The 17109-nt window shown below is 37.2% G+C and overlaps 1 protein-coding gene and 1 long non-coding RNA gene across 4 annotated transcripts; both read right to left on the reverse strand.

The window, feature by feature from the left end:
• Positions 1-381: 381 nt before the first annotated feature.
• csrp1a (cysteine and glycine-rich protein 1a) lies at positions 382-11810 on the reverse strand. 3 transcript variants are annotated; one of them, XM_016242936.1, is made up of 7 exons: positions 9610-9629; positions 8917-9021; positions 4788-4897; positions 3659-3827; positions 2881-3010; positions 2666-2759; positions 382-1064 (listed from the first exon to the last, which is right to left on the reverse strand). In XM_016242936.1, exons 3-7 carry the CDS (start codon positions 4894-4896, stop codon positions 988-990), a joined length of 579 nt encoding a protein of 192 aa, XP_016098422.1. In that variant the 5' UTR covers position 4897; positions 8917-9021; positions 9610-9629; the 3' UTR covers positions 382-987. The 3 variants fall into 3 exon arrangements, with proteins under 3 accessions (XP_016098422.1, XP_016098421.1, XP_016098420.1); XM_016242935.1 differs by lacking the exons at positions 8917-9021; positions 9610-9629 and adding an exon at positions 11619-11810; XM_016242934.1 differs by lacking the exon at positions 9610-9629 and having other exon boundaries at positions 8917-9104.
• A 4034-nt stretch (positions 11811-15844) lies between these two features.
• Positions 15845-16351, reverse strand: LOC107559171 (uncharacterized). The gene is made up of 3 exons (XR_001605572.1): positions 16242-16351; positions 16054-16148; positions 15845-15950 (listed from the first exon to the last, which is right to left on the reverse strand). It is a non-coding gene; the product is annotated as an uncharacterized lncRNA (long non-coding RNA).
• Positions 16352-17109: the final 758 nt, after the last annotated feature.

The following is a 17109-nucleotide window of genomic DNA, read 5'->3' on the forward strand; positions in this document are numbered from 1 at the left end:
AAGAGGTTTTTACTGTATCATTTTTACAGTCTTTTACGGTTAAAATCACAATCATTTTTTACAGTGCAGGATTACTGTTTGTACTGTATTTTTGATCAAATAAATGCAGTAGACGTCTTTAAAAGTATTTTAAAAAGCTTAGACCCCAAACTTTTTAACGTTAATGTTCATCATCCTTTACCTTTTCTACAAAAAGCTACAGAACGGGATGTGGCCTGTAGGTGTGACATCAAGAATAATTTACTCTCTGCTAGAAATATATACTGAAACTAGCTCTACTTACTTGCAAGGTACATTCATTTTACATACATCAAATCTCTCAAACATTTACATTCACCAACTATTCAGTTTAACGGACAAAAATAAAAAGAGACACCAAAATTGTGCATATTTGTACATTTACTTCTATAACATCTTCTTAAAGTACAGTATGTGCAGAATGCATATGTGGGACATTTTTCCACTGACAGTGAAACAGATTTAGTGCATCTTAAGCCAGGAAGTACTTGTGACTCAGTCATGCTGAAGAAAACATTCTTTACAGTGATTAAAGCTCACACGAGCATGTGGTAAACTAGTATGCAGATCCATTTAAGAACAGACAGTACATCTAAGCAGAGGAATACTGACGTAATAGCACAGCTCAGGTTCCACTAAACCTGTGCAAACTCAAGTGATCATCTTAGGTGAGCAGATTAATCCCATGTTTAGTTTACATACTTGACGTTCTTCCAAGCATTTGGCAGTGTTCAAGAGTTAAGAAGAGATGTTTATGGGTTTAAGAGAATGACATAACATCTTGTGGAATGTGTCGCGTGTGAGATTTAGACAGTGGCATCTGGTCTCTGGTTTCCTTCTAGACTTGCCTTTCCTTTTTGAAGACACTGACATGCGCTCACTTACACATGTACCCGAGCAGGAGGTGATTAGGTGCTTCTACAGATGCTTATGAATGGGGGGATGTGGGGTAAGTTGTGTCATGCTGATCTATTGAGTGTGTGACAGCGCTCCAGCGCCTTGACCATAGCCAAAGCCCTTTGGTCCAAAGTTTTTGGCATAGCAACCTATGTAGAGCACAAAATGAAGTTAATATGCCACCATGACATTTTTTGTACAAATTAGAGTGGTGTTGTTGCAAATCTCGCCACAATGATTTTAGGTGGTTTCCAGGGCGTTGCTGTTTTGATAAAGATTTCACTGATTTCAGTTCCAATTCATAAGCTCTTGATTTGAGTTGATTCAATTCGTTTTGGATATATATCAGGTACAGTACGTGTCACTTTTTCTAGAGGACTCCAATTCATTGTTGAGATATAAACATTTAAATGGTGGCTTTTCAAAGTAAAAATATATTGAGTATGTAATATAGTGCATATATTTAGCAAAATACTCCTCTCTAGAGTTCATTGTTGAGTTATGGACATTGGATGGCTTTCCTGAGGTAACTATGACGATACAAGCCATATTATTAATTTACAAGCTGTTTTATTGACACCTTTCTGTGGTTAAAATACATCTCGCCACAATGATTTTAGGTGGTTTCCAGGGCGTTGCTGTTTTGATAAAGATTTCACTGATTTCAGTTCCAATTCATAAGCTCTTGATTTGAGTTGATTCAATTCGTTTTGGATATATATCAGGTACAGTATGTGTCACTTTTTCTAGAGGACTCCAATTCATTGTTGAGATATAAATGGTGGCTTTTCAAAGTAAAAATATATTGAGTATGTAATATAGTGCATATATTTAGCAAAATACTCCTCTCTAGAGTTCATTGTTGAGTTATGGACATTGGATGGCTTTCCTGAGGTAACTATGACGATACAAGCCATATTATTAATTTACAAGCTGTTTTATTGACACCTTTCTGTGGTTAAAATACTCCCTGCTGGGGGGATAAAATATAATACAAATAAATAAATAAATAGAAACCAAACGGTTTGTAATGCTATTTGTTGTGGAAATATTGCAAACCATGAACTGTTAACAATTAAAACCCATTAACTAATGGTTTCCAGTAGCAGGGTTGCCAGGTTCATAGTTTTCCTGCCAAATTGGACTGCTTGTAACGTGTTGCTCACAGTTTAAAAATGCCATAATGCATAAATTGAGTTTTGATATTTGGATAGGGTAGTTGGGCTTTTTTGGGCCTATTTTTGATTGGCCTTTGGGCTGGTTTTGTTACTCAGACCTGGCAACCCTCTCCAGTAGTGTGTTTTGGACCACATTCCATTAGGATTTAGTGGTTTTAACATACTACCTATAGAAGGCGACAGATTCCCAGTACAGAACCACAGGGACACTTACAGTTTACATAAAACCGTTACAATTTTTAACCATATGTGATCAAACTGACAGAATTTTAAAGCAGAGACTTTTTCAAATCAAAAGTAACATCTTACGAAGCTTATTAAAATTATTGGGAGGCACTCTGCAAGTGATGTTAAAGGAAGTTTTGTTCATGTAACTGCAGAAAAAGCATATAGCATATAGACTCAAAGATCAATCTTGGGATTTTGGATTTGATATTGGTTCATGAAAATGAAGCTCGACTCAAATCAATTAATATTGTCAACCCAGCCCTAGCTGCTTTATCATTTCTAACATTTTCTAGGTGGTTGCTTGGCATGAATCAGAAGAGAGAAGATAACATTGGATACTCTGCCTTTGCAGTAGATTTCTCCATCTTTGTCGGCTAAAGTTGTAGATTCCAACCCCTTGCCACACTTTGCACATCGGAAACAACCCCTGTGCCATGCCTGCACAGAAGAAGACCACAGTCGCTTAATGAAGACCATATACAGGACCATAACTGATGGCTTAGTTAATTTTGGTGCATCATCACAGCATTTTCTCCTGTCATTTCTGCTTTTGGCTTACATTTCCTGCCCCTATGACTTTTTCAGCCGCGTAGACGGCCTTGCTACATCGTGGACAAACATCAGAGCCGCCAAACTTCTGAGCGAACTTGGATGCGTTGGGGTTATTGGTTGGGCAGTGTTCTTGAGGCCTGCAATCAGAAGACACACAACACAAGATTCAGATGCTGAATAGTCACCAGATTGGCCACAGTTTACAGCAGCGAATCTTTAAAGGAATATTTTCCTCCAAATTTATCTTTAAATCATTAAAATTTGTTCCAAATCTGTTTGACATTCTTTCTCCTGTGAAACACAAAAGAAGTCGTTTTGATGAATGTTCATGCTGCTCTTTTCCGTAGAATGAAAATGGATGAGGGCCAAGAGCTGTCAGTCCAAAAAGGGCAAAAAAAAAAAAAGTTTAAAGGCATCATAAAGTGGTTCTAACAACCTCTGCAATATATTCCAAAACTTCTGTAGTTATATGATTTTTATTTACTTTATGTGAGGAATAGAGCAAAATTTAAGTCATTCTTCACTGATTTTTTTTTTTGCTTTGCAGCCATGGTTAAACTTCATTTTTATTAAGAGTTGCATGCTATAAATATGTAAAATAGCATAAACTGTAGCTGGTTGATTTATATATTGATCAAATGGTTCCTTTCCATGTAAATGCGTAGGTTTTGGCCAGAATAGGCTATGCATTATGCCGACAGCCAAAGTCTAATTTTGTGAGACTAGATGCTAAAAGAATGAAATCTGAAGCAATATTTAAGAATCCAAATAAAGTGTATTCTTACTCCACATGTTTAATTCCCAGTGACTCTCCTTTGTCCATGCTCAGAGTTCCTGCGCCAGCGCCATAGCCATAGCCTTTGGGCCCATATTTTTTACCGTAACAGGCTTTGCAGTAGATCTCATTCTCATGGACGGCTACAGTAGTGCTGTCTAGATTTTTCCTGCACACCACTGAAATGAGAAGGACAAGCTACATAGATAAAAGTGTTCTGCAGTGACCTTCAGCTTTAAGATTTCAAAAACATAATAATGACAGTAACCTGGTTACCAAAGCAATATAGATGTCGAAAAGTGTTATTTAGATGAGAGAGTATATTTTTCATAGTTTAATATTAGAAATATTGCTATATCTACTGTGCTAGTGTTTTGCATTTTGTGATCATAAAGTCTTGTCTGTGTTGAGGAACACCTTGGCAGGGTTCGGTGTTGAATTTTTCATTAAAGGTGCTTTGATTTTTTTTTTCCTGCAGACAGTCTGTCTGGTATGCAGAGCCTTTGAGGGCCCAAAGCAAGGTAATATTATATTTCATAAGTGATTTATAGAGACAACCAGAAGGGAGCGCCAGAGAACAATCTAGACAAAAAAAACTGATGTTTCCACCTGAACTATGACTGTGACCCAATTCATATACTATCCGTCATTAACATTATCCATAATTAGAAGTAGTGTCTCCTAAATTATAGCAGATGCCATACTTTTTAAATGTTAGAAAAAGGTAGCAATAATGAATTGTAAGGTAATAAATTATCTAGATGCTAATGCGTTATTCAAACTTGTAAACGTATTCGACAGGAGGGTCTGTGGTTTCAAGACGCCGTTTTATGACCCTAATTTCACACACTCAGAAGTATTCTTTTAACACATATGTAAACTATGAAACAACCAACGTCGGACAGCTTGCTCTTTCAATACAGCTTTAAAAGCATTCTGGCACACATTTTTTCACTTCAGCACTGAGTGTTGTGCCTGTAGTTGTACAAAAGATGAATAATTATTAACAGATAAATTATATATGAATCTTTATTCATCAGAAAGAGTCTGCTCTTGGTCAAATTTGTTAAACCAGCTGAACTATTGATACTGTGTGAACTCATGGCACTGGACAGCACAGGAAAATGAACAGCACTTACTGCACAGGAAGCAGGATCTGTGGAAGCTCCGCCCTTCACACTGCACTTCCTCTGCAAAATACACTGTTTTCTGGCAGCAGCCACATTTGTTTCCACCCCCAAGAGGCATCCTGTAACACACACACACACACGACCTGAAATCACCTACCAATCCCTCATTCATTCATTAATTCATTTTTGGGGACATCCTAGTGATTCCCACAATAAAAATGATATTCAAATCCAGAAAATGTGTGTAGTAAAGCGTGACAGTCTAAACAGTGTTAAGTGTAGTCAATGAGAAGACCTGAAGTTCTGTAAATCCTATATGCGTATATATAATTATACTGTAGTTAGCAAAGAAAAACAAGAGAACTTAAAAGTGATGACGTACCACAAGAGAAATGCAATGCCAAAAAAGGCATTGAGATTATTAAAGAATGCATGTCTGAAATCTGAAACGAGACAGTTCTGATGTAAAAGCACATACTTGTTGTGATTCCAGAGTACAACTTGAACTTCACTGCTTGGCAATTTATGAGTTCCCTTTTCTAAATATGCCTCCCACTTCACTAGACTAACATTGCAATGGATCTCCGGTTTGATCTGACCTTAAATAAATGAATAATAAAAGTCTCGTCCATAACCTGCATTAAGACTGCAACACAAAGCAAAACCAAACAGAAATCAGTTGTTTTGCTGTGTCTGGAATATACATTTAGACCGAGACAAAACAGGAATTATTATTATTTTTTTTTTTTGCATGACCTGCATTAAGGCCACACACAAAACAGAAATCAGTTGTTTGCATTGAGACTGAGACACAAAACAAAATAGGAATCTGTGGTTTTGGTTTTTTGTTTTGTCCATAACCTGCACTGAGACAGACACAAAACAAAACAGGAGTCAGTTTTGTTTTGTGCAGAATCTTTTATGTTTGTCCATGTCCTGCATTAAGACCCCAAAACAAAAGAGAAACCGGTTATTTGCATTGAGACTGAGGCAAAACAAAACAGGAATCAATTGTTTTTTTTGTTTTGTCCAAAATCTATATTGAGACAAAACAAAACAATGTTGCTCTGTTTTTTGACCCAATGGGTTCAGGGTTGTAAATTTTCATTCATGCCTACCCTTACGAAAAAGAAGTTTATTCAACTGTGCTATTAGTATAATTCTTTTAAAATAAAAAATAGGAAAGTATACTTTCAGTCTACTTTGTATGTATGTACTTCTCAGAAATATACTTAAAATGACATTTAAGTATACTTGACTTATATTAGTATATTTGAGCTATACTTGTGCTTCGGGAATCCATGTTTTCATTGTTATACGGTAGGGGGCGCTAGTACACATCTTCTGTACAGAATTTCCAAAAAACACAAGCGAAAAAGAAACAAAAACAACAGATGCTTCCACATGTAATCTAACACGATCATCAGACATAAAACAGCATCAAAACTGTGTAACATTATGGAATAAAATGTCGACCAATGAAGAGGTAATGACTGTCAAGCTTTGGGGTGTAGATCGAGTCCATCTACGTTTTGATTATTATTGATTGTCTTTTTTCAGCTTTTTGTTCAGAATGTTGTTTATTTCTTTATATCTATGAAACCTACCCACATTCAAGTGTTTATATAAAAAAAAGAATGCATGACGCTAGAATATTTTTTTTTTGTTTGCAAGCAGATACCCTGTTCTTTCTTTTGATGTTTTGTATGTTCAGATATTCATGTAACAAAATATATACAAATTAATACCTAAATAGGGACATAGTAGTACACTTAAAGTATGATGTAAAGTTCACTAAAAGAAAACTTACAAGTATACTTGCAGTATAAAACTACTAAACTAGTAGTTTACTGAGACTATACTTCAGAGTGTACTAAAAATTCTACAAGTATTTAATTAGTAAACTATCAGTATACCTATAGACCAACTTGGAGTAGACGTCACAGTTACGTCACATGCAGCTGCACGCGCATTGTGGTGGCAGAAAAACACTGGGAACAAGTGGAGGGAAGCGGGTAAAATCCATGGAATAAGAGAAAAAAATGTATTGTTGTGCCTTTGGATGTCAGAATCGGAATGCAAATCATTTTTATATAATACTGTCGTCAAAGACGCCATTTGAAGCTAAAGGACAAACTATGGATGAAACCCGCTATGATTACTTTAAAGCATAAATTAGATTTAAACAATAGGTCTATATAATATTCACATAGACATACAGTTAAAGCATGAAATACTATTTAAACATATAACATTTGACATAACATTTACCTATTTTTTTTCTTGCAAATGCAAGTTTATCTCCTAGTTCGAACTTTATAACTTAATTCAACTCAACAACTGCGAGTTTGTCAATTCTGAGGAAAAAAAGCCAGAAGTGTGGGATTATAAATTTATGATTTTGAGCAGAGGGAAAAAGAGAGAATGACAAGTTGATTTTTTCTTACCAGAATTGCCAGATATAATCTCGGAATTTAAAGAAAAAAATCTGAATTGTGAAATATCAACTCAAAATGTCCTTTTTTATTCCATGGCTTGCATAGACTGCTACGTAGCATTTTCTGCCACCAGATAGGCCCCGCCCACAAAAAAACTACATCACTGTTTGCAAACACTGAAATTGGTCTATAAGTTCACTTTTAATACAGTTGCAGTACAAACTAAAAACATAGATGTAAACTAGTTGTGTGCTCAGTTATACTTAAAGTGTACTTAAAAGTATACTTTTATATACTAGAAAGTGGGCCAATTTAGTCCCAAGGAGTATTGAAATAGAACACTTACAAGTATACTACTAGTACACTGATATTTGTATACTTACTACATAAAGTATACTTAAAATATTCTTGAACTTTACTTAAGTATACTTAAACTTGAAGTATACTTCTTTTTGGTATGGGTATACTTTTGACAGTGAAACATGCTGTCTAATCTGCTGTAATTTCTGGGAAATGTCTCATTGATTTTGTCCATAAAAGGGATGGTTGGTTGCAATCGAGACATTCCTGCATAGTTCTGCTGTCTCCAGTCTAAACACTAACCCCGGCCCCTGACTCCAAACATGTTGGGCTGGCAAGGATGTGAGGAAATGGCATGACTCGAGTCGGCACACAGCCACACATGCTGATAACGTTCTGTACTATAGTACACAAGCCCGTTATGCTCTCTTATGGCGATTTCCCTTATTCTGTGGCAAACACATGCTTCTCTGACACTGCCACATAAGGTCATGAAAGGTTAGCTAGACTTAAGGACGTTAGACTGTATTGTGATAATACCGTGAAATTGTTTTAGGCAGTGGTGTGATTAAATCTACTACACACTTCCTGTGATATCAGAATTCTTGAGCTTTATTCATGCCTACAAATCCACCATGCTGCATTAGTCTCATTTCTACATGGACTATATGACACTATACGGTATGTCTTCAAGCTCACCCAGAGCTCACCCAGTTCCACAAACAATAACCAAAAAACAGCACTATTTTACAAAAACTCACAACTACACAGGGGTGTCAAACTCAGTTCCTGGAGGGCTGCAGCCCTGCAGAGTTTAGTTCCAACCCTGCTCCAACACACATACCATGTAGTTTTCAAATAAGCCTGAATGACTTGATTAGCTGGATCAGGTGTGTTTAATTAGGGTTGAATCTAAACTCTGCAGGGCTGTGGCCCTCCAGGAATTGAGTTTGACACCTTTGTTCTATGATATCCCTATGAAAATCCCCTTTATTTTTAACAGTATATAATAAGACTGGACTGAAAATCTTGGTCAAAATGTTCCAAAGACTCCTTTTCAGACTAACTGATTTTTAGTCTGATTGAGTCCAGTTAGTCTATTAGAAAACAAGACTAGGCAAGTCACATTACTGATTCTAGATCAGAAAAGTTAGTAGTAGTTTGGAACGGCGAAGGGGAACAATTTAACTTGTTGCTTCTCTATGAATGCCAAGAATTTAGTCAGCTGAATCAAATCGAGAAGGTCTGATGAGGAGGAAAGAATTGAAATAAATCCAAGAAACCAAAACCCTAGAAACAGTTTCAGCCTTATGAGCTGCACACAAGCTTGCAGAGTCATTATGCAAGAGAAGCGGAAAGCGTGTAGGGGACACAATCTGACAGTGTGAAGAGTTTCTTACCTGAAGTGATCTTTTCTGTGTGTGGATATGGACAGAAAATCAGCTGTCAAAGTCCAGCAGACTGTGGGAATGAGAACAGATTCTCCAGTCCTAACACTTGTAATGCTGGGATTTCAGCACAGGAGCTCTGGGGTGGGGCAGTGAGGGAAGTGAGTCAAACTATGTCCTGTGGTGAGATGTTAAAGGAACAGCACTACCTCATGACCCTGCTGTGTGTTTGCTCACTGACGCTGAACACGGTCTGCCACGCTGCGGCACTCTGAAACATCAACAACAACTACAAAAAAAATCAAGAAGGCTCTTTGAACCTTCATTGACAGTGCAATAAGTCAATGTTTATTGACTTTACTCTTTGATAACTCAGGCAACTGACCTTATGTGGAAATATAATATACAGCATTAAAAAACTGCACATTCTGCACAACCATATTCTAAACCGCTTGACCTTACCCAATACCTACAGTGTTTGGGAAAGTTACTTTTAAAAGTAATGCATCACAATACTGCATTACTCCACAAAAAAAGGTAACTTATTAAGTAAGTAATTGCATTACTTAGTCTTTGCAGAAAGAATAAATGCATTTTTTATTTTTGCATTACTTTTTGTCATCTGGGCTGGACTTGCTTATTTTTATTTATTTGTTTATTATATTTTTAATAACAAAAAACCCAAAAGCTATATTTTTGGCAACTGTGGAGGGGTCTGTGTCAAACTGTAACTGTAAAGGCTCTTTCACACCAAAAGTGAAATGAATAAGCCTCCGGCTGAAGGAATTCTTGTGCCTCTGCACACACTCCCAATTCCTCTCAACATGGGGACAGGAGAGCTGTCAGTGAATAAATGGGAAAACAAAGTAATTGGCATCACTTATTTGAAAAATTAACGCAGATATTGTAAATTTAAAAGTAATGCATTACTTTACTAGTTATTCGAAAAAAGTAATCTGATTACATAACTCACATTACTTGTAAAGCGTTACCCCCAACACTGAATATCTAAGCATAACTACAACAACAACCTTACTATTAATAAGGAGCAGATTAATAGTTTATTGAGGGAAAACTTTTAAATAAAATATTAAAATAATTATTTACCGTAGTCCAAAAGTTTAGTATATATATGTGTGTGTGTGTGTGTGTATACTGTATTTTAGAACAGATGCATTAAATTGATCAAAAGTGACAGTAAAGACAATTATAATGTTACAAAAAAGATTTATATTTCAAATAAATTCTGTTCTTTTGAACTTTCTATTCATCAAATAATCCTTAACCCTTTGATGCACAACATGGGTCTAAAGTAGTGATCCTCAAATCTGGCTCGCGACATCCACTTTCCTGCAGAGTTTAGCTCTAACCCTAATCAAACACACCTGAGTTTGCTAATCAATGTCTTCCGGATCATTATAAAATCACAGGTATATTTGTTTGATTAGGTTTGGAGCTAAACCCTGCAGGAAAGTGGATCTCGCTAGTCAGATTTGAGGATCACTGGTCTAAAGACTGCCAACCCTGCCCAACCCTGGTCCTGGAGATCTACCTTCCTGCAGAGTTCAGTTCCAACCCTGATCAAACACACCTGCCTGTAATTATCAAGTGCTCCTTCAGACCCTACACTCTTAAAAATAAAGGTGCTTCACGATGCCGTAGAATAACCTTTTTGTCTATATGGTTCCATAAAGAACCTTTAACATCTGAAGAACCTTTCTGTTTCAAGCCCGTTATGCTCTCTTATGGCGATTTCCCTTATTCTGTGGCAAACACATGCTTCTCTGACACTGCCACATAAGGTCATGAAAGGTTAGCTAGACTTAAGGACGTTAGACTGTATTGTGATAATACCGTGAAATTGTTTTAGGCAGTGGTGTGATTAAATCTACTACACACTTCCTGTGATATCAGAATTCTTGAGCTTTATTCATGCCTACAAATCCACCATGCTGCATTAGTCTCATTTCTACATGGACTATATGACACTATACGGTATGTCTTCAAGCTCACCCAGAGCTCACCCAGTTCCACAAACAATAACCAAAAAACAGCACTATTTTACAAAAACTCACAACTACACAGGGGTGTCAAACTCAGTTCCTGGAGGGCTGCAGCCCTGCAGAGTTTAGTTCCAACCCTGCTCCAACACACATACCATGTAGTTTTCAAATAAGCCTGAATGACTTGATTAGCTGGATCAGGTGTGTTTAATTAGGGTTGAATCTAAACTCTGCAGGGCTGTGGCCCTCCAGGAATTGAGTTTGACACCTTTGTTCTATGATATCCCTATGAAAATCCCCTTTATTTTTAACAGTATATAATAAGACTGGACTGAAAATCTTGGTCAAAATGTTCCAAAGACTCCTTTTCAGACTAACTGATTTTTAGTCTGATTGAGTCCAGTTAGTCTATTAGAAAACAAGACTAGGCAAGTCACATTACTGATTCTAGATCAGAAAAGTTAGTAGTAGTTTGGAACGGCGAAGGGGAACAATTTAACTTGTTGCTTCTCTATGAATGCCAAGAATTTAGTCAGCTGAATCAAATCGAGAAGGTCTGATGAGGAGGAAAGAATTGAAATAAATCCAAGAAACCAAAACCCTAGAAACAGTTTCAGCCTTATGAGCTGCACACAAGCTTGCAGAGTCATTATGCAAGAGAAGCGGAAAGCGTGTAGGGGACACAATCTGACAGTGTGAAGAGTTTCTTACCTGAAGTGATCTTTTCTGTGTGTGGATATGGACAGAAAATCAGCTGTCAAAGTCCAGCAGACTGTGGGAATGAGAACAGATTCTCCAGTCCTAACACTTGTAATGCTGGGATTTCAGCACAGGAGCTCTGGGGTGGGGCAGTGAGGGAAGTGAGTCAAACTATGTCCTGTGGTGAGATGTTAAAGGAACAGCACTACCTCATGACCCTGCTGTGTGTTTGCTCACTGACGCTGAACACGGTCTGCCACGCTGCGGCACTCTGAAACATCAACAACAACTACAAAAAAAATCAAGAAGGCTCTTTGAACCTTCATTGACAGTGCAATAAGTCAATGTTTATTGACTTTACTCTTTGATAACTCAGGCAACTGACCTTATGTGGAAATATAATATACAGCATTAAAAAACTGCACATTCTGCACAACCATATTCTAAACCGCTTGACCTTACCCAATACCTACAGTGTTTGGGAAAGTTACTTTTAAAAGTAATGCATCACAATACTGCATTACTCCACAAAAAAAGGTAACTTATTAAGTAAGTAATTGCATTACTTAGTCTTTGCAGAAAGAATAAATGCATTTTTTATTTTTGCATTACTTTTTGTCATCTGGGCTGGACTTGCTTATTTTTATTTATTTGTTTATTATATTTTTAATAACAAAAAACCCAAAAGCTATATTTTTGGCAACTGTGGAGGGGTCTGTGTCAAACTGTAACTGTAAAGGCTCTTTCACACCAAAAGTGAAATGAATAAGCCTCCGGCTGAAGGAATTCTTGTGCCTCTGCACACACTCCCAATTCCTCTCAACATGGGGACAGGAGAGCTGTCAGTGAATAAATGGGAAAACAAAGTAATTGGCATCACTTATTTGAAAAATTAACGCAGATATTGTAAATTTAAAAGTAATGCATTACTTTACTAGTTATTCGAAAAAAGTAATCTGATTACATAACTCACATTACTTGTAAAGCGTTACCCCCAACACTGAATATCTAAGCATAACTACAACAACAACCTTACTATTAATAAGGAGCAGATTAAGAGTTTATTGAGGGAAAACTTTTAAATAAAATATTAAAATAATTATTTACCGTAGTCCAAAAGTTTAGTATATATATGTGTGTATATATATATATATATATATATATGTGTGTGTGTGTGTGTGTGTATACTGTATAGTTTATTGAGGGAAAACTTTTAAATAAAATATTAAAATAATTATTTACCGTAGTCCAAAAGTTTAGTATATATATGTGTGTGTGTGTGTGTGTATACTGTATTTTAGAACAGATGCATTAAATTGATCAAAAGTGACAGTAAAGACAATTATAATGTTACAAAAAAGATTTATATTTCAAATAAATTCTGTTCTTTTGAACTTTCTATTCATCAAATAATCCTTAACCCTTTGATGCACAACATGGGTCTAAAGTAGTGATCCTCAAATCTGGCCCGCGACATCCACTTTCCTGCAGAGTTTAGCTCTAACCCTAATCAAACACACCTGAGTTTGCTAATCAATGTCTTCCGGATCATTATAAAATCACAGGTATATTTGTTTGATTAGGTTTGGAGCTAAACCCTGCAGGAAAGTGGATCTCGCTAGTCAGATTTGAGGATCACTGGTCTAAAGACTGCCAACCCTGCCCAACCCTGGTCCTGGAGATCTACCTTCCTGCAGAGTTCAGTTCCAACCCTGATCAAACACACCTGCCTGTAATTATCAAGTGCTCCTTCAGACCCTACACTCTTAAAAATAAAGGTGCTTCACGATGCCGTAGAATAACCTTTTTGTCTATATGGTTCCATAAAGAACCTTTAACATCTGAAGAACCTTTCTGTTTGACAAAAGGTCCTTTGTGGTGAAAGAAGGTTCTTCAGATTACAAAAAGATAAGAAAGATGGTTCTTTAAAGGACCTTTGACTGAATGGTTCTTTGTGGAACCAAAAATGGTTCTTCTATGGCATCGCTTGAAGAACCTTTTGAAGCACCTTTATTTTTAAGAGTGTAATTAGTTGGTTCAGGTGTGTTTGATCAGGGTTGGAGCTAAACTCTGCAGGAAGGTAGCTCTCCTGGACCAGGTTTGGGCACCCCGATCTAGAGTGTTAGTATGACTGATCCCAGACATTCTAGATCAGGGGTGCCAAAACTCGGTCCTGGAGGGCCGGTGTCCTGCAGAGTTTAGCTCCAACTTGCCTCAACACACCTGCCGGGAAGTTTCTAGTATGCCTAGTAAGACCTTGATAAGCTGCTTCAGGTGTTTTTATTTAGGAGCTAAACTCTGCAGGACACCGGCCCTCCAGGACCGAGTTTGGGCACCGCTGTTCTAGATTAATGACTGAAATGTTTGTAGAGATGCTCCATGATGAGGAAGATCAGGCAATTCTTAGTCCTGATTCAGAGTCTGAAATATCTGATGCTGATGACCTAGACCAGTGGTTCCCAACCCTGGTCTTGGAGGCATCCCAACACTGCACATTTTGCATGTCTCCTTTCTCTGACGCACCAATTTCAGGTCTTGAAGTCTCTCCTAATGAGCTGATGACCTGAACCAGGTGTGTTTGATTTAAGGAGACATGCAAAACGTGCAGTGTTGGGGTGCCTCCAGGACCATGGTTGGGAACCACTGACCTAGACTGTCAATCTGGAGTTGTGGGTGTGACTCCAGCTCTCCTAGATGAAGACTCATTTGATGACACTGAAGACTTGTCTGATGAGTCCTCTGAAGAGCAAACTCAGACCCTGTCCAATAGATTGAGTAAAAACTGTTTGCACCTACTCATGTAAGCGGAGAACATAGAAGTGGCCCATGGTGCTGTGGTGCAATATGCTGGATGTTACCACCATCACTGCCTACACCAGGGGTGGTCCTAGAGAGCCACAGTCCTGCAGAGTTCAGCTGCAAACACACCTGAACAAGCTAACCAAGGTTTAAGGGTTACTAGAAAGCTAGATGCAGGTGAGTTTTTATCAAGGTTGAAGCAAAACTCTGCAGGACTGTGGCTCTCCAGGACCGACGTTGGCCCCCCCTGGCCTACGCCGACTTCACTGAGCAACACCCTGATTACACGGCTGGTGTGACCAATGCACGAAGGAGCTGGTCAAAGAGTTTGTCGTGCCACAGATGAAGAGGTGGTTGGAAGGCAAGCCCCTCCTTCAAAACCATATTACAGAAGCAATGGGAAGATGTGGGATAAAAAATAAATAAAATACAGTCACCAGAGGTCAATCAAAGAGGTGCAGGATCTGGTGTTCAGTGTCAGGCCTGTTTGCAAAGAGCACAAATCTGTAGTTGTCATTTGTGAGGCATGTAAGCACTGAGATGGCAAATTGAGATGGCGCTTTACCTGTGTGATTTTATTTTGTTCGTTTTTTTCTTCTATTCGGTCACATTCACTACAGTTGCACTACAGACAGTTCAATTTCAGTGTTATCGGTTATCAGTGATGTGTATGTTATATGTGACAAAGTGGCAAATAAACATTTAAAGTGTTAAATATGTTGGTCTAAATAACTGCTAAAATTATTTTAACAATGTCTTTATTATTTGTTTTATCATGCTTGCAGATGGATCATTTTTGACCCATGTGTGTAAACTTGATGTAGAAACAAAACCTAGGAAAAAAATAATTAATTTGTGGTCATTGTAAAAAAAGATATTGAATATTCATGGATCATGGAGTTTATAGATCAGGGAATATTAAATGCTGAAATAAACTTATTTCAAAAGATTAAAAAAAAAATAGCCCAGCGAAGTATGAAATGGGAAATAAATACGGGTCATTTTAGACCCATGTTGTGCATTAGAAGGGGCTTTCATAGCTTGTGCATCAAAGGGTTAAAATGTATAACACTTTCCACAGAAATATTAAATGGCACAACTATTTTCAACATTTATAATAATAGTAAATATTTTTGAGCAGCAAATCAGCATATTATACTGGTTTCTGAAGGATCATGTGACACTGAAGACTGGAGTAATGATGCTGAAAATTCAGCTTTGACAACATTAAGAAATTAAAATTTAAATATATGAATTTGTAATATTTCATAATATTACAGTTTTTACTGTATTCTTCATCAAATAAATGCAGCCTTGGTGAGCAAAAAGAAACTTCTTTTAAAAACATAAAATCATACTGATCACTCAGCCAGGTTTTTTGTAATGTAGGTTTTCAGCTCTTTTAGATGTGAAGGATATGATGGTGTGCATACCTGTACAACAGGGAAGATGTGGATGAAATCCAACCCTTGGATCTGATGAGGCTCTAATCGGTGAGGACACTTCATTTTGGGCAGAACTGACACAATCTTCTCTGTCAGAGCACTTGGAAATGGAAAAGACACAGACAATCGCATTAACCAGAATTCAGCTCAATCTGAACAGAAAAGCTTCTGTCAGTTTTCATACGTTTATTCTACACACTCACATTTTTTGACCAATGGTGGAATTTTCTTGGAAAAGCAGATCAACGTCTATGTCAAAGTTGCATGTAGTTATACACCAGGTCATTCCTCCAACCACCTAAAGTACAAGCAGAGACCGTTCATAATTAAACGAATGGTGTGGAAAACACACTGTAATTTGATTGGTACAGGTGTGTAAAGTCTAACATACCTTATCAAAGGGTGACAGTCCCTTAATGCGTGCTCTGAAATATCCAGCAGCGAGCAACAGCTCCAAAATCTCCGCAAGCTTGACACTCTGCTCCTCATCCTCACGTGTCTCCACCTGTCAATCACAGCACATACAAGTCAATATAATACAGACTAGTCCAATTAAAACACACTTTAAATCAAAATGAACTCGGGCAGTATAGCCAAACAATTCCAAAAATGCAACTACAAATTGTAAAATGAGCATTTTGCATTTGCAGATACCTCATAAAGACTGGAGTAATGATGCTGAAAATTCAGCTTTGACAACATTAAGAAATTAAAATTTAAATATATGAATTTGTAATATTTCATAATATTACAGTTTTTACTGTATTCTTCATCAAATAAATGCAGCCTTGGTGAGCATAAGAGACTTCTTTCAAAAAAAAAAAAAAAATCTAACTGACCTCAAACTTTATGTAGTGTGCATAAAAATTTAATAGTAACTATAGTTTCTACTATAGTGTATTTGTTGACTTTATATTTATAAAATAGCCTTGTGGAATGGACTTTTGCTTAATTGTGAACTTGTGCCGTCAAGATTTTTGCTAAGTGACCTTGCTGACAATGTACAGTCCATTATTTTATAGTTCATTTACATCAACAGATGGAGTCCAGCTGCTAAAAACCAACGAAGCAGCTCTGACCTTCATATTTTATATTGCTTGGGTGGGTCTGGAAATGCCACGAGCATGTGTTCCTCTTCTGGTGATTAAATCTCCCATCAGGCACTGCTGTTGTCAGAGCATCTCTTCTGTACCAGGGTAATTACAGTGTTAGAATGATTCTACCTTTTGAAGGGGCTATTAGATGTAGCTCCACTGAAA

Source organism: Sinocyclocheilus grahami, unplaced genomic scaffold (genome assembly GCF_001515645.1).
Source record: "Sinocyclocheilus grahami isolate Dianchi unplaced genomic scaffold, SAMN03320097.WGS_v1.1 scaffold676.1, whole genome shotgun sequence".
Taxonomy (NCBI): Eukaryota; Metazoa; Chordata; class Actinopteri; order Cypriniformes; family Cyprinidae; genus Sinocyclocheilus; species Sinocyclocheilus grahami.

Excerpts from the sequence above, each read along its gene's own strand:
- csrp1a (XM_016242935.1), bottom strand. The coding sequence starts at position 4,896 with ATGCCTCTTGGGGGTGGAAACAAATGTGGCTGCTGCCAGAAAACAGTG. Across the intron at positions 3,011-3,658 it reads CTGGGAATTAAACATGTGGA|GCCTCAAGAACACTGCCCAA; the intron begins GTAAGAATACAC and ends TTCTGATTGCAG. Across the intron at positions 2,760-2,880 it reads AAGTCATAGGGGCAGGAAAT|GCATGGCACAGGGGTTGTTT; the intron begins GTAAGCCAAAAG and ends TCTTCTGTGCAG.